Source organism: Lagopus leucura, unplaced genomic scaffold (genome assembly GCF_019238085.1).
Source record: "Lagopus leucura isolate 7727_CA_CO unplaced genomic scaffold, USGS_WTPT01 Super-Scaffold_797, whole genome shotgun sequence".
Classification (NCBI taxonomy): Eukaryota; Metazoa; Chordata; class Aves; order Galliformes; family Phasianidae; genus Lagopus; species Lagopus leucura.
The window spans coordinates 1,937,138-1,960,651 of NW_024962259.1; the positions used below are offsets into that span (position 1 = coordinate 1,937,138).

Genomic DNA, 23,514 nt, shown 5'->3' on the forward strand with positions numbered 1-23,514 from the left:
ATGCACTCCTTTTCCACTTTCAAGTCTGCTCCCATTAGGTTTTTCCAGTTTCACGAGAACTCCTGGCTCCAGTTAAGAAATAGAAATGTAAGCCTTTAATATTTCCCTCCGTGTGACATGATAGCATTTTTATGCCTCAGAAAACACAGTGCCATCAGCCATTTGAAACATAATTCTTTCAGCCAGGGAGATACGTGCTGCCACCCCTGGAAAGCCAACGTTTAGGGCAGAGCTGGTCCAACCCAACACTGCACAGCGCTGGGCTGCCTCAGCAGCAAGAACTTCCAGCTGCTGCCAAAGGAGCAAATTCTCATTTCAATTCCAGTTACTTTGAAAGAATATTTTTCAGCTCTATTTTCTTCCCCTTTCCCACACTCACCCTTCACCCTTAACTCACTGCTTCAGATTGTCCTCGTTAATCTGATCTGGCGCCTCTGCACCTTTATTTTGACACCAAATTGGGGTGTTCATTAAAACAGTGGCGGAGCAGCGTTGACATTATCTTGACATGATAACACGATATTTGCAGATATTTCCTCTGACATTTTTTTAACCACCCTTCTGACATTCAGGAACTGTCACCCCCATCAGTTTGACATCACAATTGGAATGTCACCTCCACAGTGGCCTCTGCAGTGACATTATCATCAAATTAGTTCTACAATCAACTGGAATATCAAAGGGAAGGAGAAAAGAAAATAAACCAGGAAAAAAAAAAAAAGGTGGCAAAAGTTTCCAGTTGCATCTATGTGAAAAACTGCAGCGTTTTACTGTTGTTGCATGGGTGCAGCATGGTGCAGCCATTGGCAAAGGTTCTTTCAGTCTTCAAACTAGAGCTGAGGGCTGTGTTCAGGGCAAAGGAGATGTAGAAGAAATGTGAAATAGAATCAACTTCAGTGAAGTTTCCAGCAAAAAAAAAAAAGAACAACAAAAAAAAAACAAACCCAAAACCCTGAAGGAATGCCAAACCTTTGTGTCTCATAGAACCAATCATAGAATCATGGAATGGTTTAGGTTGGAGGGGACCTTTAAAATTATCCAGTTCCAACCCCCTGCCATGATAGTCCCCCACCAGCTCAGCCCAGCCCTGAGTGCCCCCAGGGATGGAACATCTGTATCCCCTTCGGGCAGCACTGCCAGCTCCTCACTGCCCTCTGAGTTGGAGCATATCCTTTCAATATGGAATGACAGAATGGTTTGGGATGGAAAGGATTTCAGATACCATTTATTCCCAACCATTCTCCAGTGGCATTATAATAATATAACTTGACAATATTTCAGAAATTAAACTAGATATAAACCTTTCTCTCCTTCTGGAGGGAACCACAGCACCTTCCTTCAGACATCTCGAAATACCTTCACGAGTCAATATGAGTCACAGCAAGCAATACAATAGATAAATTGGCTCCTTTGGCACATCCTTTAGAGCCTGCCCTTCTGCCAGCACCCGGCTCCAAAGCAGACACAGCCACGAGCTGCCGGCGTGTGCAGGCACTTTGCAGGCTCTGGCTCTGTTATTAAGCTATTTAGGATCAGACTGAACGCAGCTCCGCCGCTATTATAAACACAGATGGTTTAGAACCTAGCTGAAAAGTTAATCATCCCGTTAATGCCTATTTCTGGGCATGCTGCAAGTCAGCAGAACGGAGCCTTTCAGTGGCGGTAGCGGCTCCGAAGGAGCACCCGCTTGGCTGTGGGAATCCAAAACAAACGCGGGATGGAACAGGGCGGAAAGCTGAGCTTTCCTCACTCTGTGCATTAATAGCCTCCTGACACAGCCCAGCAGCTGGGGCTGACATTTGCAGAGGCTCAGACGCGCCAGGACGACGGGAGCCCGCGTGGGGAGGCTGCGGGTGAGCAGGGCCCAGGGGAAGACAGTCCAGGAGCCACATCCCGGCACGGGATGGACGAGACCAAAGCCCTGAAGGTGCGGCTCACCTTCTGTGTGCTGCTGGTGGGCATCTCGCTGCTCTTCGCAGCCGTGGTGACAGACCACTGGGCCGTGCTGAGCCCCAGGGTGGAGGACTTCAATGCTACCTGCGAGGCAGCTCACTTTGGGCTCTGGCGGCTCTGCACGAAGCGGATTCATGTGCAGAAGCAAGATGCCAAAGAGACGGGCTGCGGGCCCATCAGCCTGCCCGGAGGTACGTACGGCCAGCCGCCCTTGTGTGCACTTTGCTTGGGAGGCTGCGGGACGTTGTGGGGACAAAACGTGGCCCACGGGGCTGCACAGAGCTGCGTGTTTGTGGCTGCATTTGTGTCATCGGCTCCAGTGCAACGGCAGCACGGGGTAGGAGGGCAAGAGGGTCGAGCATGGTGGGAATTGGGATGGAGCGAGCTTTGCTGACGTCCCACAGCACCCAGGTGCACTGGCAGCAGCGGGCAGAGCTTTGGCAGAAGGAGGGTTTATAGGACTGGGCTCAACTACGTGGCTGCACTTTTGGATCCCCTAAGCCTGCTCATGGCCAGCATGAGATTATCCCCGAGCAATTTCAAGAACAATCATTTCTCAGGGCAGGGAGCTGCCGTTTACATTGCCAGCTTCCAAAAAGGAGTCATAAGCTCCAAAAAGGGGTTCAAAACCAACTTGCTGCACCCTGCACTCTTCCTTCCCCATATTGCCCCAGTGCAGTCAATGGGGAGAGGGCTCAGCTCCATCTGCGGTGCCAAGTCAGCAACATTCGCGCCGCGTGCGCTGACACTCCCATCCGTGACTGTACTGCAGGAGGCTCATAGGGAACTGGACAACTTCCAGAACAGAAAAAACAGGCTGCCTTCATGTCAGCTACGCTGCTTGAAATGAAATATATACGTTAGCATATACTCGAAAACTTCTTGTAAACGATCTTAGCGCCCGTGTTTGCTGTATATTGCTGGTATTACCACAGTTCTTTACCTATTTGGCCAAATCATGTGTTCTGAAGAGCAGGGCTCAGTCGCAGCGCTCAGATCTGCCTCAAACCAAATTTGGGAGTGTGTCATTTGCTGCCTCTCGCAGAGGTGGTTGTGTGCCCAGGAGCACGTTGCTCACACTCTGCCCTTCCTCACCCTTCCTCACGTGGGGAGCATAGCATCCACAGAAGGAAAACCATAGAAATTGGTCTATAAACACTAAAATGGCACAACCGCAGGGTAAATATAAAGCCCATAAATATCCAGCTGTCTGCAGACAGCAGCTTCACGTCCAGGGCAGCACGAAAGCAGCTCCTGCCTTTGACAGACATCAGCATGTGCTCACAGAGCGCTGAGCCCCAGCCCAGCACTGCAAAGAACCTCAGGGAGCTGAGCCCCACACTGGACAGCCTGCAGCTTTTTCGCTGTTTTTAAAAATACTTGGCATTTTGGATGATATCTTGAGCCATAAGCAGCATCTGGGACCTCAGAGCTCATTGCATTCTCACCTCTGTCATAAAAACAACACCCAAATCCCCTTTTCGTACAGCATGGGGAGGTGGCAGAGCACAGCCCCATGGGCTGGGGCTGCTCAATGCTCAGTGTGCTCATTGGATTGATCTCAGTCCATGGAGGGGACAGAGAAGCTGTGCAGCCTGAAGCCATCAGGGAAACCCAAATGGAGCAACAGGAGTGGAGATGCAGACGTTGGTTTTCCTGGAAATCATGAGACGTGGTCAGAGATCACTGCCAGGGCTGGAAAAGAAACATCAGAATTTATCACTGCATTAATGAGCATTTACCAGCCACTCCCTGAGAAAGAAACGGATGGCACCATTAGCACTGTTTATTGGGTTTTGAGCTCAGCACAGCTCAAAAAGTAGAGAATGTGTTGGCTTGCAATCCACAGAGCAGAACTGTGATTTAGGCAGGACTTTAAAATTTTACAGCGCTCTTGCGAGGACGCTGACAAATTGGAAAGGATTCAGTGTCCTACTATAAGATGAAGATTGAGGAAAGGGCCATAAAAGCTGGGAAAATTCAGGTGAATACAGAGATGTTTTCACCTGCTATCAGAAGCACACTGGGGCAGTGCGGGGAACACAGCTCACATCCACCTCCAGGACAGCCCAAAAGTGTCCTGCTAGCTCAGGGCAGCAGCAGAGATGGGTGCTCTGTAGCTCACATGTGCTGCAAGCAGGCTAAAGACAAGCTGGTAAGTGCAGGAACATGGATGCCAGCATCTGGAATAGAAAGGAAATGTACCAGAGGAAATAGGTTGCCAGCAGGTCTGCCTTGTTCCCCACTGTGAACAACCGTGTCCCCCCAGCAATGATGGATCTAAAGGGAAGGGGCCAGGAGGGTTGCAGGTGACCCTGGAGCAGGGAGGACAGTTTGTGATAAACCACACATTGTGTCCCCAAAGTTCACAGTGGCCCTAAATGACTGCAGAGCCCATGGGCTGTTCCATCAGCATGTGACCTGTGGCAGAGAGAATGTAATTAAGGGGTGGAGAGAAACAAAGATCGCCACAAAATTTTCTTCCATTATAAAACTCAATTTAAATCCTATCCATTATGTAAATGTGCTGTGACACAAATGGGCTTTTCTCTAATTCATGATGGCACCAGAGAGGGACTGCAGTGCCTCAGTTCTCTTGAATAACAGGGAATCTTGTTGATAAAGATATTCCCAGCTCAGCAGTGCACCAACGTGTCTTTAAATGGAAAACAACACATTCACAGCAGACAATTCCCTCCTGTGAGAGGTTTTTGTGCATTCCCCTTCACTGAGCCTTATGGAGTGAAGGGCTGGATCCCCGTGTAGCCACTGCACTGCTGCTGGCTTCACCTCACGTTTGGGCAGCCAACCAGCCCAAGATGGAGCATGCCAATTGCATCCCATCTCCCTTTAGCACAGGAGCTGAAAAATTCCCCAGCCTGTGTCACCAAATCCTCACTGACACCAGGCACTGGCATGCAGCCTCTGCTTTGGGCCTCAAAATAGGCAATTTTGGACATTGAGGTCTGAGTTCAGCTATGTTTCCTCCAGGAATAATATAGAACAGGTCAGGAGATGCCAGAGCTGAACATCAACTGAATCTTCAGCAAGGAGAAGCTGCAGATGGAATAAAATTCATCTTTTAAAACAAGTAGATAACAGCATCTCCGAGGAATCTTCCACTAATGGGCCCAAAAACACTGTCTTAGAATTGCTTATCCCCTGGGAGAGGGAAAGTAAACCTTCCTTGAATCAGTAACTCTGCAACCTGCCATTTACGTGACAGCAAAAAACAAAAGAACCCAAGAGGTAACACAGAGTACTCTGCTACCTCCTCACCACGAGAAAGGAAGGCTGAGAATAAACAACAAATGCAATTTGTGATGCTGGCTCCCGGAAACCAGTGCTAGCTCCATTACTGAATGGACCAGAGGTGTTGGTGGAGCTGGTGACCCCAGAGGGACAAACCGGGGTGCAGGAGGCCCCTCCAGCCCAGCACAGCGCAGGCAGTGCTCAGCAGAACGCTGTGGTTGCACATTTCCAGCCAAATTCCCTACAAACAACTGCTTCCCATCTCCACGGGCCTCCAGGCTTCCAATTAAATGGGTTATAAATAGCAGGCACCCTTCGTCCCAGCCGTGCTGCTGCCAGGTTGGGGTCCAGCAGTGTGACTGACACGGCGGTGTGAGGGGAAGGTGTCCAACCAGCAGCTTTGTCTCTGAGCTGCTCTTCTGCAGGAAGCGTTCCCAAGAGGGCACCTGGGGAAGCACAGCTGTCAGGGCTGCTTGAGCACCTCCTGCAGTGTTCTGATAGATCAAGACCCAAATCCTCGAGGTCTGCCTCCTGCTGCCGTTATTGCTTTTAAAAAAATCCAGCGTTGGCTGCATGTCTGCAGCAAGAATGGGATCCCATTTGTACCTATCCTAAAAACACTGCAAGTCTGCTACATCGGTAGAAAGTAAATCCCATTTTGCTGCATTTTATCAGCTGTTTCCAAGTGAATAGAATTAAATTTCCTTTTTCCTCTCAGCTCATAACTGCTCCTACTTCAAGCACTTCACTCCCGGACAGAGCTCGGAGATATTTGAAGTCACCACCCAGAAAGGTAAGAATAGCCCTGAAAAGCTTCTCCCTAAAACAGCACAAACCGAGGAGCACTTGGGATGGAGGTGAATCGTAGAATGGTCTGGCTTAAAAGGGTCACAATGACCATCTGGTTTCAACCCCCTACTACGTGCAGGGTCACCAACCAGCAGACCAGGCTGCCCAGAGCCACATCCAGCCTGGAAAGGAGTGAAAGGGTCCCCAAAATGAAGGTTCCATTCTGGCTTCATGGAAAGCAGGAGAGGAATTTTGATCAGATCCCACCCCACACTGCCAGCACACCCCACAGCATCCCAGCACCACCCCTATCTGCCACACTTCGAGCCCTCACCATGGAAGGAAGAAGACATCAGTGAACAATTTCACATTGGAACTAAGTCCATGGGGCAGCTCCAGCACATGGTAAAGACAGCTGAAAAGTGTCACGTTAGGGAAATCATAGTGAAATAGTGGCCATGAGAACAAAGAGCAATACGTTTTCCTTTTCACATTTTGGTGGGAGCTAATTAGTAACAGGCAAAACGATCCCTCATGATTTTGCCTGGAAGACTTGGTTTTTTAAATGGTCTGAAAGGCAAATATCATCAGGCACTGTGGCGTTCATGCATGGCTACATGTGTTAAATATTAAGCTAATCTGAAAAGAAACTCAGTGTCCAAAGGAAGGTCTGAATTCCCCAATTAGTTGTTCCTCGTCCACACAGCTGAATTAAAGCTGGGCAAAATGTCTGGAGCACTCCTTGGTGAGCTGAGCATCCAGCAGGGCATTTATGGAGGGTTCATCCTATGCCCTGAAGAAGCTGAGTCCTCATAGAGCTGGAAATCGTTATCTTACAGAAAAATTAGTAAATAAAGCCCACACCAACACGTCACCTCTGGCCTCATTTGCCTGCTCAGATGTTGAGCCCTATGGAGCACATGAATCCCATACTGACACAGCAGCATCATGTGTGGGGCCTTGGTGCAGGCCTGCAGACCTTGGGCAGAAATAGCACAGAACTGCTTGCCTGCTGTGAGAGCAAAGCATGGAGGGATGGAAGAAATGATCGTGGAGCACAGTAAGCCTGCAGCAGTAAGTTTCACAGCAGAGCTGCAGCAGCTCCAGCCCAAAGCTTGCTCAGATCAACACAGCTACCGTTTGGTCTTCCTGAGGATGTTCCTAAGTACTTTCCCTCCCTGTTTTTATGGCTTTTGCATTCCAAAGTCTTGCAGCTGGTTCTTGATTTTGCTTTTACCTGAGGGAAACACTCAATTTCTCAGAGCCCCTTCTCTGCAGCAACGAGAGGACACACTTTTTTCTGAGTGTCCTACCACAAAATCACAACGGCTGATGGAAACACACTGGAAATGTGCAGCCGTTGACATGCTTTTGGTGTTTGCTTTCCTCTGGCAGAATACAGCATTTCAGCTGCAGCCATTGCCATCTTCAGCGTTGGCTTTGCAATCATCGGAACAATCTGCGTCCTCTTCTCCTTCCAGAAGAAGAGGGACTACCTGCTGAAGCCAGCATCTATGTTCTACACTTTTGCAGGTAGGAGGGTTGCTGCTTGCCCTCAGCACATAGCACAGCATTGAGAGACTTGGATAAACCCTGGGTGGATGGAAACACTGCTCAAAGTGCCCAGGGATTGGCATTTTCTTCCTATTCACAACAAGATGATGTGCTCCTGTGTGCTGCTCCAGCTCAGCATCACACAGCAGCCTGAATTTTTTCCAACTGCCTTTAAAAGAGGCATTTCTGACACATTAAGTGCAGGCCCTGGTCTAAATCAGAGCTACGCGCTGTTCTATCTCATTTATTCTAAACACAGCAACACATGAAAGCTCATACCAAACATCTGATCCAGGCCCAAAATATGTAACTGCCTCCCCAAAATAAGATCACATTTGGACAGAGCTACTGCTACCTTGTTGTACCACAATGACTGGAAGGCAGAGGTGTAAGCTATCACCTCCATAAAGCCCTTATTCTACCTTTGGAAAAATGCCATAAGACACGCAATTATTCCATCACTTCAGGTTTCCCATTCAAGCCCTCCCAAAATATAATGCTCAACAAGACACTTGTGCTCATGGTGATAGCAGAGGTCTGAATTTGCTGGCATTTTGTTCCTTCAAACGTTCTAGTCAATGGCTCACCTGTGAGTCCCACAGCTTGCTGAAAGGTGGTTAAGGATGGAAAACTGGCAGCTGGTTATTCTATCCACTGCTCTCATCTCTTTCAGGTCTCTGCATCATCATCTCCGTGGAAGTCATGAGACAGTCTGTGAAAAGGATGATCGACAGCAAGGACACAGTCTGGATGGAGTACAGCTACTCCTGGTCCTTCGCCTGCGCCTGTTCCGCCTTCGTCCTGCTCTTCATCTTCGGAATCGTCCTCCTCCTCATCGCGCTGCCCCGCTTCCCCCAGAACCCCTGGGAGACCTGCATGGATGCAGAACCTGAGCACTGATGCTCCCCACAGCCACGGGAGAAGCCAGAGAGTGTCTTGATAAAATTTGTATTTTTTAAGATGTCGGGATCTCACTATACGATGTGCACTCCGTTAACTAAGTCATTAATGAACCAAGGCACGTTCAATTGTAACTACTGCTTCATTTCTTTCCTTCCTTTGTTAATATTAAGAAGAGAGAGCACTCAGCGCAGCACTGTGGGTGAAAGGCACTGCTCTCTTCCACCTCCCCCTACCAGAGGCTGTTTTGCCATTTGGGATGCCTTGTGCCAATACAACCTGGGGAAAGCGAGCGTGGGACAGCTCATGTCATGGAGCAGAAGGCTTCCCCAGGGCATAGCTGGGGCTGGAGAGCAGCTCCATGAGGGAGAATTCCAGCCCTGTGGGAGCCCACCTCCCCCCCTGTGCCAAACACCCCCGATGAGGTGCTCACTGCCCAAACACAAAGGAGATTCTTACACTGTTCTACCAAGCTGTTAGAATAAAGATGAACAAAAGACCTTGTCTAGCGTTGGGATGAACATTTAACCTGCAGACTTACACCACACAGTTCCGTTCTTTTGAATTAAGCACAGAAAAAAAAAAAAAAAAAAAAAAAAAAAAAAAAAAAACAGCAACATATAATTTCTGCTCTATTTAAACTTTGGTGGCAAAGCCAAGGCATACTGAACATTAAGAGTGGTATTTTCCCTCAATAAAAAGCACAACCTTCTGGTAGCACTATTTTCTGGAAATTGATTTGATGGATGAATCACCCAGCCCATCAACCCCTCTAAGTCCAGCATTACAGTGTAATTCCATAAATGGTGTTTACTGGAGCTCTCATTTGTGCCTCGTGAATAGGCCTATTAACAACACTCACTGCGTATGTATGTAAAACTACGCACCAGGAGAAATCCTTCAAGGCAGTTGACAAGAAGAAAGGGACCCAGGAGTGTTGGCCCCAAAAACACAACAGTGGTGCATGGCTGTTTGTGCACACCTGGAGGAACACAGGGAGCTGGAACAGCTGCCCAGAGAGCTGTGGATGCCCCGTCCATTCCTGGAGGTGTTCAAGGCCAGGTTGGATGGGGCCCTGGGCAGCCTGGGCTGGTATGAAATGGGGAGGTTGGTGGCTCTGCACATGGCAGAGGGATTGGAAATTTGTGATCCTTGAGGTCCCTTAAACCTGGGCCATTCTGTGCTGTTCCACAGCCCCAAGCAGCCCAAAGCCCATGGCTGTTGGCTACTGGCAGTTCAGCTTTTAAAGTCTATTCAGCATTTCTGATTGTTTCTCCCCTCGAGTAGGAAAAAGTGTTTTGTTTTGTTTTCCTTTGCCCAACAATTTAAAAAGCAGGAGGAAAGGAAACTATTCATTTCCTCTGCAATTCACTGTCCTCCATTTTATCACCCAAAAAAAAAAACAACCCCACAATCCAGCAAAGAAAATTTCTGATTGTTTTGAATAGATCTGAAATGGTGACGCATCGCAGTGCTTTGGGAAATCATGCAGCAAAGTGGGGCTGGGGCCGGCCCTGCTGCCAGCCACGCTGCAGCTCCTGCATGTCTCTGCTCTCCCCTCAGAGAAGTGGCGGTGAGAACACAGCCCTTTGTGAGGTGGCATGAATATTTTTCGAGCTCTTTGAAGTTGGAAAGCACTACAAGTAACATGCATATTGTAAAGTTAGGGGATGAAGCACTCGTTGGTGCTCAGAGCTGGGAATGAGCTGGGGAACTCTCTTGTAATGAGACATATCACAAGTCTTCAAGCTGTCACTGCACTGCCATGAAATGCTAACTGGTTCTCAAATCTTATTTCTGTGCAGGAGGCTGACGTGCACAATTTGCATTTTTGCTGCATGGGAAAACAGAGGGCAGTTTCTAGGGAGCTCCTTCACACGCTGCCATGGCAGAGAGCAACCTGGCGCTCCTCCTGACCCCAGGCTGGGATATCCAAACACCACCTCAGCTTTGTATAAGCAAAGCTGCTGGCAGCTACAAAGGCATCCCCAGCTCAGCCGCCTCCAGCAAACAGCCTTACCTTGGGCACAGAGCACTGAGATGGAAACCCCTGGTTCATCCATTTCCCACACATCAGCTCCTTCTTGCAAAGCTGTTTCAGTGACGAAATAATTTCAGGACGGTCGTTGGGCCCAATGTGTTGCAAGGAGCTGCTTCTTCCCCTTAGTGATGAAACCAGTTTTTTTGACAGTCACAAGCATGTACAAACGTATTGCAGATAGGCCTATCTCTCAGCCTCACCTATCCCCTATGTGTCCATTTTGTGCCAACGCTGACACACTTTGCCCAAGCCCCAGTGAGGGCAATGGAAAGCTTCCCACTGGGTGCTGGGCTTTGGCCTGGATCCAGACATTTTCCAGCCTCTTGGCATTCACGTTGCTCAGAGCAAACACCCAGCAGTAGAGCTGCCTTCCCCCAGCTCCTAAACTCACCAAGCTTTACATCTTATCTGCTCTAAGTTAAGGAAATAATAAAAAAATAACATCTTGGAGGGCGGGAGTTGTGTGTTAACCCTCCTGCCATGAGAGCCCACTGCAGAGGGGCTGATAGCTCCAGACAAGGCCAGCACCGAAAGCAGGGCCAGGCAGCAGGGCCACAGTCTGTGGGATGCAGCAGGCTCTGCGGATCCACGCCAGGCTCCATGTGCATGCTCAGAACCCAACCGCTGTGCAGAAAATGTTTATAGACCAAACTTCATCACAAACTTCATTTAAAATAAACATCAGCTTTGCATGGTGGGACAGTGCCCTTTTGAATGCCGCACTGCCATAGTCCACAACCATGGGACTACGTGATGCTCTGTGCCATAAATCACACACAGAGCAATGGGATCCGCTTGGAATACATCCAAATCAAATCATTTCCTCCTTCCATCATCACCCAGAAAAGAGCATCACGTCTTGGCTTTGACCAACATGTAGATTGGAATCCAACATGCCTGTACAGGGCACTTCATATCTGTCCCCTGAAGCTGCCACAACCCCACACCCAACCGACACTCCCACATCTGCTGTAAACCTCTTTGCTTTTCTTGAAGGAAAACAACATTGCATGATTCAATCCCTGCTTCCTGACACAAGCAACTAAAAAGATAGTCGAGCAAATATTGCTACAGCAGCAGAAACAACCCATAATTCATGTCAAGGAATACGATGTACACATTTTTATGGGCTCCATAGATCATCACCAGCCAATTTGACAGGTTAATTGTCCACAGTTTTTCCAGGAAAACCAAAAACTTCAAGCAACAAAACAAATGAAGAGAGCTGAGTGACAGTGCATAAAGCATCATGGGTTTATTGCTTGGAAATGTGCAGATTCTGATATGCTTCAGTTCACTCTAAAAAGGAAAAATTGTCTGGTCAAACTCTGCTCTTAGTGCTACTTACAGTGGCTGCATTGTACACGCAGCAAAAGAAGTGCTTATAGAGCAAAAGTTCTGCAAAAAAAAACCAGCTGTACTTGACAAATCTGGGAACAAAACATTAATTAATCAAAGTAGGGAATAATGCTCAAGGGGTTTGTAAAGTCAGTGGAATATTCACATACTGCTAAGGGTCAGTGGTGCCACAGTCCATGCAATTAAATATGATGGAACAAAGTATACCAGACGTCAACTTCCAGGAGAAAATATGGATGAAAGGGCTTCGGTTCTAATTAGTCAGCTTTTATGCATAACAGTTATGCAGTAGTTATATTGTGGAAACATGTAAGGAGAGGTTGTGAGTAGCTGCTAAGCATTATAAAGGGTCAAGATTTATGCTACGGAGTATGGAGAAGGGAACTGTCCCTGTGACACACTTTTGGTTATGATGACACTGTGGACACATCTGAACGCATCCCCAGGTGGGTCCATGGTACCTGGGTGTGCTGCAGAGCAGGAAGGGCAGCACACAGCAGATGGGAGCAGAGAACTAATGGAGTGAGGCAGGAAGGGACCAAGAAATTCTGCCTGAGACTTCAGCGGCAGCAGAGCTCTTCCTACAAATATGCTGACGTCTGCAGGCAAGAAAAAACATCAAGCTATGGACTAGCACATTGATAGCCAATACCTGAGTGACATTTACTCAACACCAGAAGTCCTGTACCTTAAGAAGAATAAACAGTGCCTCAGAATCTGTCTCCACGTTACCGCTCTCCATTCCTGGCGACTTCCCACCCTCACCTGACTCCATCCCACGAGACCCCCAGACCTTCCTCGTGAAAAACTGTGAAGAATAAAAGCAGTCCCCTCCGTTAGTAAATGCACCTTCTGAACACAGGTCTGGACAACCCAGTCACTTAAACGTCCTGTAGGTAACAGTGGGTGTTTATTCCTGGACAAGGAGCATGGGATTTGGCATTAATTGTAATCTCAAACATAACATTTCAGTTATTTAGTATAAAAAAAGTCAAGAAGCCAAACAGTGAAAATGCCCAAGCCTCCACCAATTTGAGGTAATTTACACAAACCAAGAATCTAAACTCATCAATTCTTACTGTAATTGCAACAGCTCTGTATTTACAGTGCAGCCTGAGCCCACTGGAGCCATCTGTAAGGCTTAATGTGATTTTCATAAGAGTTCAATTAAGCCCCAAAAGAGCTTACAGAACAGATTTGGGGTTTTTTTAAGCAGCTACGACTGCAATAACAATTGAGCAGATCGCTTTAAAAAACAAAAGAAGCCACCCAGGGCTGTGTGCGTGGCATGAGGGCTAGAGAAAGCATTGCAAAATAACATTTTGGGGAAAAAGAAAAATAAACTTCCAAGAAATAGAACGGATTCATTACAAATACAACCGAAGCAGACAGAAGATCTCCACCGTATCCTCCCCAGACTTCCAGGTGGCAGCACTTAGATAAATTGGCGACCCAAACCTGCTGGGACATGCATGGAGTTACTGAATTGAAAGCACATGACAAAAATACCCATATTTTCAGTGTAGGTAAAATGTGATAAAGCATGAAAGAGAACAGAGCGTGGTCAGATGCAGCCATCTCCCCTTTAACTGATTCACAGATAGCGGTAAATTATCAAGTGATGTTTATTAGTTTAATATTCAAATATGGTGAACAGAATCAAAAGACTGCTCCATATAAATGAGTGATTTTGAAACCCCTGAAATTACAATGCCAACTCGGCGAAGTGAAGTGCATTTGAACCCTACCTATTCTCTTGTCATAGTCTTGCACGTCTCACCCACAGCTCCTCCCAGACTATAACATTCAGGCACACAGATTTTGCTTCTCTCAGAGGAGTGCCAGGCTCTCAGAGGACCGGCACAGCTCCACTGAAATAAAATGACTGAGGCTAACGTGTACAGAGCACATGCCCGGCCCTTGCAATGAATTTCCCGTGGACCTATTTCTGCAGCTTTCAGATCAGCACAAAACCCAAAATTGCAGAATTTGGCCTCTACTCGTTTTTGAGTCCTCGTGATTTGATGCCACGTGCTGAAGGGCTCAGCTCATCTTGGCAGGGGCTTTCCCCTCCCCCAGCATCTTTTGTTTGGTATAGACGTTAGGAAATAAATTAACGAGTTACGCGTGCTATTCTTTACAGCCAAAAAATAAAACAAACAAAAAAGGTTTTTTTTTTTTTCTCAGATAAAATTTCTGAATCATAAACCAGCAAAGATTCCTAATAAAAAAATTATACGCAAACCTCCGCAGTGTACTGAGTTTAAATCAGCCCCTTTGGGTAAAGACCCTTGCTTTAAAACGTGAAGTCAAATGCAAAAATAATGATTGTGACCAGAGTCAAAATCTCAAGGGATCCAGCAGCAGACGCTGCCGGTCTGCACGGCGTCCCACGGACAGCTGGAAAACCTGGCATCACCTCCACACACACAGCTCTGCCACTTGAATCCTGTGTGTAGTATGCAGAGGAACACTGCAAAGAAACCCAGCTCAGTAAAAAATTCAGCGTTTCCCAGATCTGAAGGGATTTCTTCAAGTGTAAAAGGAGGGCTGCTGATCTGGAGAAACTAAGCGAACACCCCATCCAAAATATGAACAGTGTGCAAGACCAGAAATCTTTACCCACAAAGATTATCTTCTGCGTTATCATTCACACTTGTTTCTTATTTTTTTCAATATTCAATTTTAATTTTTTTTAATTGCTTTTTTTTTCCCCTCAGTTTGTACTCCTGAAGGCCCAGGTTGGTGCACAATTTTGCAGGACTCAGATAAGCAACCTGGATACCATTCTTACCCCACAAGATTTGGATTAATTTGGATACAGCTTTGACAAACATTAAATCTCTTCTTTAATGACGTTCCTCAAACAAAACAGTTAGCAAAATATCTGAATTTCCTTGTATAATGTCACATTTTAATGTAAACATCAAATAATGTACCAAAAGTTTTACTGGAAAAAAAAAATTAAAGCGGCACAATTCTTGATACCACTGGAGAAGGGGGAGGAAAAAGCCAGATTACAAACATTTACACATGCATAATGGAAAAAAAATTAAACAAACAAAAGAAATCTTTTACTAAATTCACGCCATTTGTTTTTTAAAATAGTTATTAAATCTACTAAGCACCAACATACCTAAAAATTTCTTTTCAGCTTCATGATTCATTTAAAAAACCTATCAAATTAACTTCTCAAACAAGCTTATATTACCAGCTTGTCCAAAAATAAAATGTCATTTTTTTGGGTTTTTGGTTTTGTTTCTTTTTTTTTTGTTGTTTTTTTTTTGTTGTTGTTGTTGCTGTTTTCTTTTCCTTTTTCAGTATACCAATACTTTTTATCTGAATGTTTCCAAACAATGGCATAGGTGTCTGCAAAGAATGCCTTTACTTTACCCTACAGTGAATGGAAAATACAATACCACATCATACAGGATCTAAAACTATAAAAGTCTGAGAATGCAGCATCCCTTCACAAAAAAGCTGATAAAACTGAAAGTATTTAGAAGATGCTGCATCTTTATTAAAAAAAATTAAATGAATTTAAGCAGAAATAACATACATTTTTACATTAACTGGCCATTTCTGGTACAGAAATCCAGCATAGTATGCTAATGTTATTGAATAAATGTAAATGCTACTTACAATCTTTTTAAATACAATTTAGACAAACTTTTTTTTTTCCTTTTTCTTTTTTTTTTTCTTTTTTTTTTTCTCTTTTTCTTTTTTTCCTCTTTTTTTTTTCCTTTTGAAGTTTTACAGGTAAGCTCTCAGCTGCTAGTTTAATGCAACAAACACATCATTAACATTACACAAATTAAAAAATAATGTGTGTGTTTTCCTACAGAAAAGCTTCCAAAAAAAAAAAAAAAACGACCCACATCAAAAAATGCAAAATAATGGAATACAATTTAAAAAAAATTAGTTGCAAGTCTAGCAGCAAAGCAATTAGGTGAGGATATAGTTACTAATATAAACAAAGGGAATATTTGCAACTACAGGTGAAGCCCCAACTATCTTAGACCTACTGACACAAATAAAAATTAAGTTCTCTCTAAAAAAAATAATCTGATTATTTAAAATAGGAGTAAAAGCCATTGCTACCTGATGAACTACCTAGGCTAAGTTCCTGAAACAAAGACAAAGGGTCACTATTCTTTTTTGTCTGCTCAGGAGGAGGTTTGGGCTTCGGCGGAGCCCGCAGAGCACTTGCGTAGGACATGACAGGCTTGCTCCCACCAGCGTTCTGCTGGCTGGTGCTGTTGGATTCCATGATCTGCTTGTTGGGCATGAGAGGTGGGAACTGGCCGAGATGCTGCAGCACGTTGTAGTTGAAGGAATTGGAGAGCTGTATGTTTTCAGCCTTCAGGTGCTCCTCTGGGGGCTTGACTGTTTTCAGCGGAGCTGGGAAAGGAGAAAGCAGAGTCTGTCAAGTGAACAGCAGACTTCAGAAAGCTCAAAGGGGCACAGAGGGGTACAGAAACTACCTCTGCTGGTAGCCTTTCCCCCGACCAATTTTCTCTATTCAGTTCCTCTTTGTCCAAGGCAATTTCTTCTTCAGTTACCTAGCTGCACTCCCAGCTACCGGCCCTTGTGTGGCCTTGCCAGCAATGCTAATTAGACTGACATCATTGGACACAATTCTCCATGCACACATTCAGAGTTGGTAACACTGAACCTGCAGTACTGCACAGATGGAAGGTAAGCTGCTTCGGAATGGGATGTACCCTAATTTAGACATTTCATCCACTGACACAGCACAAAGAGCATTTCATTCTTCTTGGTTTACACCACAAAAGGCTCAAATTGCAATCTGCAGCACCACATGTAATGCATTCTCAAGCGGCAGCTTGGCCTTCCGAATGCTACCCAACTTAATGATATCTTTGTCTAAGTGCATTTCCACTGGTGGATACGTTCTGGATCCATATTTAACAACTTCTTACTACAGGAAAAAGCAGTTCTTTAAACCATAGGTATAAAACTGCCTTCGGATTTCTTGAATCTTAATGAAGCATCTTAATTTTATCAGGGGAATTCTGCTGTCTTACACAGCTAGAGAAACTACACTGAAATGCAGGTATTTATTACAGATAAAACAGCTCAGCAGTTGAGGAACAGATATATTCTGTAGTTATTTACTTCTTTAAATTCATAATGTTATTTTGAAGTGCACACACAAGAACGTATGATCAAATGATACACAATCAGAGGTATACAGTTCTGTTTCTCACTGGAAGGGTTTTGTGCTCACCCTTTTGTTGTTGATGAAGTACTCAAAAATGCCTTAGAAGAATAATGGGGAAAGAACATAAGCAAAACATTTTTACTAAGGTTGCTATGATTCGAAACAAAACTAAGGTAAAAAAACAGCAAATAAACAACAGCATATCCACAGAACAACAATATGCCCATAGAACACCAGCAAAATGCCCCCTCAGATGAGCACTAAGGGAAGAAAACCAACAAGTATGGCCAGAGGTGAAAATGAGGCATGGGAGAGATGAAAATATGGAAAACTAAACAAAAAAACCCCACATATTGAACAAGAACTTAAATCCCTATCTTCCTATCAAGAGAAACAACTCTGCAAATCAAGCTCTCAAATTGCAATTTTGAGAAGTGCCTGCTTATAACAACACCAAGTGATTCATAGCAGCTCTCTCTGCACTCTCCATAAATCCAAGCTGATAGAACTGAATAGCTGAGCCACAGCCATTTCTGATGTACAGGGAATATAAGTCCTTGAACTGTCTGGTGTCACGAGTGCTCACTCCCAGGCAGTGAATACAGACACAGGACTAGTTCATAGCTTCTCATTCTTGTGGATTTTTTACCTCATGGATATAAAAGTAACCAAAAACACTGAGGTTAGTAGTCATTAACTTCCAGCACTACAAAGCCCATTTGGCCTGTAAATATTATCACCATAGAGAGCTGCAAAAGCAGAAAAGCACAGCATTCATAAAAATGGGAGATTTGTTTCAGAACTGTTAAATAAAGGATGAGGGTCAGGACAACACTGTATATGCATGTATCTACAAAACAGAAATCATACTTAACCAGAACAGAGAACACATTCACAGGAAACTTGTCCCTTTACTTTAGCATTTATTTCTGGACAGCAAACATGCAGGTAAGTCACTTTATATTTATAGGTATTTGCTCTGAGGATTTTACTCATTAACGTGTTCTTCATCTGTACATTAAAGCAACAAAAGGTGGTATCAACAGATCCCAACATAATCAGGGTTCCTGAGCTCTTCCTGTCAGTGACCCCAAAACCTACAGAACAACACCAGGAATGGACACCACCCTTGATGAGAATAAAATCATGCATTCAGTTCTTTAATTATCCATTGAAAGCACAAAGAGCCTGAAGGATGTGCCTTGAGTTTGAATCTTTTAACTTAGCACAAAGGAACTTAACCTAAATAATCTCCTTAATGGAGTGGAGAGAGAAGCAAAGATCGAGTCTGTACCTACCTAACAACTCCCGGTGTGGAACTGCTCTGTTGGCTCCATTGCATGGAATGTTTGGGTATGGGGCAGATGAGGAGGAGTTTACCCACAACTCAGGTGATGAATAGTTGAAGGATGACTGATTACTGTGGTCCTGAAGCTCTTTACACTGACCAAGACTGTCTTGAGGAGTGCTTAATTCTTCAGAACAAGCCTGGACTGAACTAGAGGAAATTCTTCTTTGGTACAACGGCCTGCCTGGTCCTCTTGGTTCATACTGCAAAGACAAAAGAGAAAAACAACAAAAAAGACCCTTCGGTCCTTTTATTCAACTTTATGTAGCAAATGCCATTTTTTCATTCCAATTTTTTTCCATTCCATGTCTTGAAAGAAAAAAAGGGTATTTAGAAAAAAAAAACCAGTGCATTTCAAATATGTTGTATAATATATGTTGTATGTAAGTACTTTAGCCACACAAAACAGATGGAGGATGTGTAAAGCGCTTTAACTAAGATTCCTTCTTTTCTTTTTTTACTTTTATTTTTTAACCAACCCTTATATCTTACACTCCTACACAGGAAATGTGTCTCAGAGTGATGAGAAAGACACTCAGCATTTACACAAGATATAAAGGAAGCACAAAAACATATGAGAACATGAGAAAATTCAATTCCAAGGTCCAGAGTTTAAAGAAATGCAGATGTACACTTGATTTCATGTACATGCACACAGAATGAAGGCTCTGGAGAAGTGCACAACTTCAAGAAAAACAATGCAAAGAATTGAATTTTATCTCAAACCACAGAAATTCCTTCCTTCCGAAAATTCTCTCGATCACATAAATGAAAGTGGCAGAATCTCCATTAACTTGTTGGTTTCAAGACTCACAGAACCACTAGGCTTTCTCAGGACTCAAAGTAAGCTAATTGCATTATAGTTTATTCAAAAACAAACAAAAACCACAACAGCATTTGCTTTCTTCTGCACTGTGCTAGCAAGGGCACAAATTACAGAAAAATCATGGAAGCACTCAGTAAAGTGGAAATGCAAACATTCTAATGAAATGTCAAAAAATGAGCCACGAAGTATCAAAAACTTGCTTGCAATGCACCAATTTGTTGTATCACCTATAGAACAGAAAAAGGAGTGCGCTCCTATCACAACTACTAAACTACAATATATCAAGGAAATAACATTTGGATATCCTATAACATCAGTAGAAGCAAAACTTGTAAGTTATAGCCTGGAATAAAGTCAAAAGCCCTTCCTTTTATTAAGTTTAACGGTCAACTTCATATTTTTGGTAAGTGATTGGGAAGTTACCAAAGTGCAGTGGCTGGAAAGTTGCCTGGCTGCAAAAGACCTGGCGGTGTTGGTCAGCACTTGGCTGAACACGAGCCAGGACTTTTCCAACCTCAATGATTCTATGATTCTATGATTCTATTCCCTTTGATACGTTCAAACATGGCTTAACTACACACATGAAAAGCTTTCAAGCCCTCCTGAAAACTGTACAAGCAAGTCCTGTCTCGTAACACCTTTACAACATTTTGCATTTCTGTCACATATTTTCAAAGGAAGAAGAAATGAGGAAGAAATAAGAAATAAAATGAATTTGCTCTGATTACATAAAGACTCAATCTATTTGTCTTCAGATAGCAGGAGCTGTCACAAACTCTGTAGGAATATTTAATAGTTTACTGCTGAAGAGCCATTGTTCTTATGTCCCGCTGTACTGATGGCATTAAATGCTGTCACAAAGTATTAGATTTTATACAAGGTGATACAGCTTAATGGACTGAGACAAAGAATTTCTAAATGCCTATAAATCCAAATCTTACTACGGCTCTAGCTGGGCCCGAGGACTGCATTAACCTCTGTGGATCTGCAGAAGACAAAAATCTGTAAGATGCACCAGAATTCAATTTTAGTTATTTTTCTCAGGCACAGAAAGTTTTTTTCTACTTCCAGAAATCAAAAGGCAATGAAAGATGTATTACACGGGACAGCAATGAGCACAGATACCATAGCTACTCTATACACCCTCACAGAAATGTATCGCAGAACAGGCCACTTAATTTTATGTAACAATATTTGTTCACATGCAGTCAGTCCAAGATTATCTGAGAGTATTAGTTCTGCCCTTCCTTTAATGCAGCCAGGCTCCAGCACTCCCTCTCTGTGCACCATACACCCCTTAGCGCTCTGGATTCCAACAGGGTTTAAAGATCTCTGTCCACAACACAATCTGTCCTAGCTGTATGTGCTCACAGTCTTCAATCAAATAACACCACATCCACGAGAGTGCAGAGCAAAAAGGACTGAAAGGACAGACACAGTTTTTGGTAGCAAGTCTGTGCTGGACCAGGATTCGTGCTACACAGCTGGATATCTTTGCACTGATATGCAACACCAAGTCCCTAAAATACACAGAATGGCTTCAGACAGAATTAATTCAGGTCAGGTGGGATTTATTAAATCAAGCTTTATACCATGTTTATTAAAAAAAAAAACCTACTGTTTCTGGTCTCCAATTAGTATGAAAACACACACGTTCAGTTTAGCAGTAAGACAAGTGGCTCGCTGACCCATGCTGACGTCCAGAGAATCATTTCATGGGTTTTCACTTGAGGCGTGGTTCATTTGCACTCCAGACAAATGACTGCAGATAACTGAGCAACGATTGGGAGGAAAAAAAAAAACAACAAAACAATCCCCCCTCCCCCCAAAAAACCTCCCTCTCTCTCTGGGGTAACCTCCCATTAAGCAGAGAAAACTTTATACCTGCAGTGAGGAGAACCACAAATACACAAAGGGTAAACAGAAGACTTGAAGAAAATTCGACCTCAAAGAAATCCCTGGTGTGAAGCTTTTAAAACATGAGGCATTTTTTGCATTCATGACCATTTCAAAATATAACTTGATATTAAAATGACACAACAATTGCATAAGCAGACAAAAACGCCTACCTCTTCTAAGCTGTGGAGCGAAGAAGCAGATACTGCTCGAGATGTGAGTGGATGAAATGGCTCCTGACCGACTGCATGCTGATGATTCTGTATTTGTATAAAAGGGTTTTGTTGTGACCTATGGGGCAATGGAGGTATACCATAATGAAAGCCCTGCCCCATTAGGTGATTCTGCTGTAGGTTAGCATAAGTCCACGATCCATCAGGTTGCAGGTATTTCAAGGGAGATGGGGTTATGTGTTCAGATGGCATGGAGAAAGGGGGATTGTATATTTGGGGTAAATGCTGCTGAAATGCTGGGTTACTGGGGATTTCAATGTCTCTGTTGTTTTCAGTGAAGTTAGGAAAGTGACCACTGTGATTAGAGTTGCAGGAAGGAGAAGGGAGTGCTGGTGGGCTTCTGGGCTGAACTTGTCTATATTGCAACAGTCTTGACTGAGGGGGTGGCATTTCAGCTAAGTCCCGACTTTCACTTTGATCACGGTGTGACAGTTCTCTGAGCAAATCCTGGAATCTGTATTGACAGAATAAATGTATCAAGAAAAGGTGTTTTTTTTCTAAAATCCCACTCTTTGAGACTGAGAAAACTCAAAGCACAAAACACTGGATTTAAATACACTCATCTTTGAGCTGACCCTAACTTCAAAAGGTATGACTGTGAGCAATCAGAAATTAGGCACAGAGGATTAATTGGATGAAATACCCACCTGAAGCAACTCAAAGTTTTAATAACTCTTGAGATTTCCTTTTCAGTCAGAAGAATCAAATTTTTGTTATCTCTTAGGAGACAACCAAAGTAAGGATTTCCTGCTTTATTATACAAAAGTCTTCACACAGTTAGAGGAAAATTTTAACTCTTTAAAAGGTAAAATCCACAACAATCAGGGATTTCCCTCACTTGTACATTTCCAAACTTCTTCAAAAGGTGGGGAATACACAGTTCAGCACTTTACGGAGTCAGATAAGAGAGCATTTACAGGCTTTACCATGGCTATAACAAACCAGATGGAAAATAAAGCACAGTAGGAGATGACAGTAAACAGAGGCAATTTAAAAATCTGGCCTTTACAATATATGTGATTAAAGCTGGTGGCCACAGGAACTTTTTTTTTTTTTGGCTTACGTTTAACGGCTTTCCTTCTTGCCCCCTAATGCTGCATCTCAAGAATAAGCATATTTTTTAATCCTCTTTAAAAGCAAAGGCTTTTTAAAAAGGAAGAGAAGTTTGGATTCGACTTGGGAGAAGTGCTGTGGGCAGGGGCTTGGTTTTTTAGCACAGAAGTCCAAAATTTTTAAGACTAATTCAATCTGAAAAACTTGCAGCTTAGCAGGCCTTAACTACTCTCAGATACCACTTGTAAAAGCACAAGGGTTTTACCCTCTTGCCATACTCACTCTATAAATACAACACTGAGATACTCTATAAATGTATTTTCTTCACTACAGTTTTAGTGACAAATAAAAAAAGCACTATAGCTTCATTATGATCCAATAAACAGAATAAAGCATAACATATAACAAAAGCATAGATGCAAGTCAGCCTGCCAACTATTTTAACCTTCATAATAACAGCAGCAAAATGCAATACCTTTTAGTGCCTTGTACCAGATCACAGTGTTACAGATAGATGCCTACTGCTCAATTTTATACAAGCTCTGATGACTCAGTAAACAAATACCTTGAATATGTTGCCTCTGTTTCATCTTCTGTATTACTGGCAAGTTTCCAGTTTGCCCTAACTTGCTGCTGTTGATGCAATCCAATTGGTTGCTGAGGAAGATGTGGTAGATGAGGATGGTGATGGTGTTGATATGGAATTGTGCCTTGACTGAGATAGGCATTATGTTCATTCCATTGCTGTAACCTGGCTTGTTGCTGCTGCCTTATTGTTTCCAAAGCTACATTTCCATGCATACGATCTATAAAAATAGTTTTAAAAAAAAATTTATCTAATGCCCTTTTTTTTTTTTTTTTAAGAGAAAAAAAAGATTTTTATGTCAGGAAAAAAAATACTTTTATACAGCATATTTCAAGGCCTATTGTCAACTAACTGCAATGCAGTGTATAACCTGGTTATTTAAATTATAAGGAAAATCATACAAACACGAATCTTCTAATAAAGGGCTGAATATTCAAACATGCCTTAAGCAGCAAATTATGCTCAATGACATTACTTATGGAAACTAACCCAACAATGACCCAATTCAGAGCAATATGCCTGGAAAGGTAAATAACTCC

General features: G+C 43.7%; 2 protein-coding genes across 4 annotated transcripts in view; one reads left to right on the forward strand and one right to left on the reverse strand.

The window, feature by feature from the left end:
• The first annotated feature begins 1,777 nt into the window (after nt 1-1,777).
• Nucleotides 1,778-8,950, forward strand: CACNG1 (calcium voltage-gated channel auxiliary subunit gamma 1). The gene is made up of 4 exons (XM_042864998.1): nt 1,778-2,144; nt 5,924-5,998; nt 7,390-7,527; nt 8,222-8,950. Exons 1-4 carry the CDS (start codon nt 1,904-1,906, stop codon nt 8,446-8,448), a joined length of 681 nt encoding a protein of 226 aa, XP_042720932.1. The 5' UTR covers nt 1,778-1,903; the 3' UTR covers nt 8,449-8,950.
• A 4,505-nt stretch (nt 8,951-13,455) lies between these two features.
• The window catches only part of HELZ (helicase with zinc finger), a 59,367-nt gene continuing 49,308 nt past the window's right edge, over nt 13,456-23,514 (reverse strand). For all 3 annotated transcript variants that reach the window (XM_042865130.1, XM_042865131.1, XM_042865129.1), the window contains exons 27-30: nt 22,955-23,195; nt 21,277-21,790; nt 18,332-18,584; nt 13,456-16,249 (exon numbers count right to left, since the gene is read on the reverse strand). In XM_042865130.1, coding sequence (XP_042721064.1) covers nt 15,918-16,249; nt 18,332-18,584; nt 21,277-21,790; nt 22,955-23,195 — 1,340 coding nt within the window. In that variant the 3' untranslated portion in view covers nt 13,456-15,917. The remainder of the gene's footprint in view (nt 16,250-18,331; nt 18,585-21,276; nt 21,791-22,954; nt 23,196-23,514) is intronic.

Coding starts and splice junctions, on each gene's coding strand:
- CACNG1 (XM_042864998.1), top strand. CDS start 1,904: ATGGACGAGACCAAAGCCCTGAAGGTGCGGCTCACCTTCTGTGTGCTG. Junction 5,999..7,389: donor TGAAGTCACCACCCAGAAAG/GTAAGAATAGCC, acceptor TTCCTCTGGCAG/AATACAGCATTTCAGCTGCA. Junction 7,528..8,221: donor TATGTTCTACACTTTTGCAG/GTAGGAGGGTTG, acceptor CATCTCTTTCAG/GTCTCTGCATCATCATCTCC.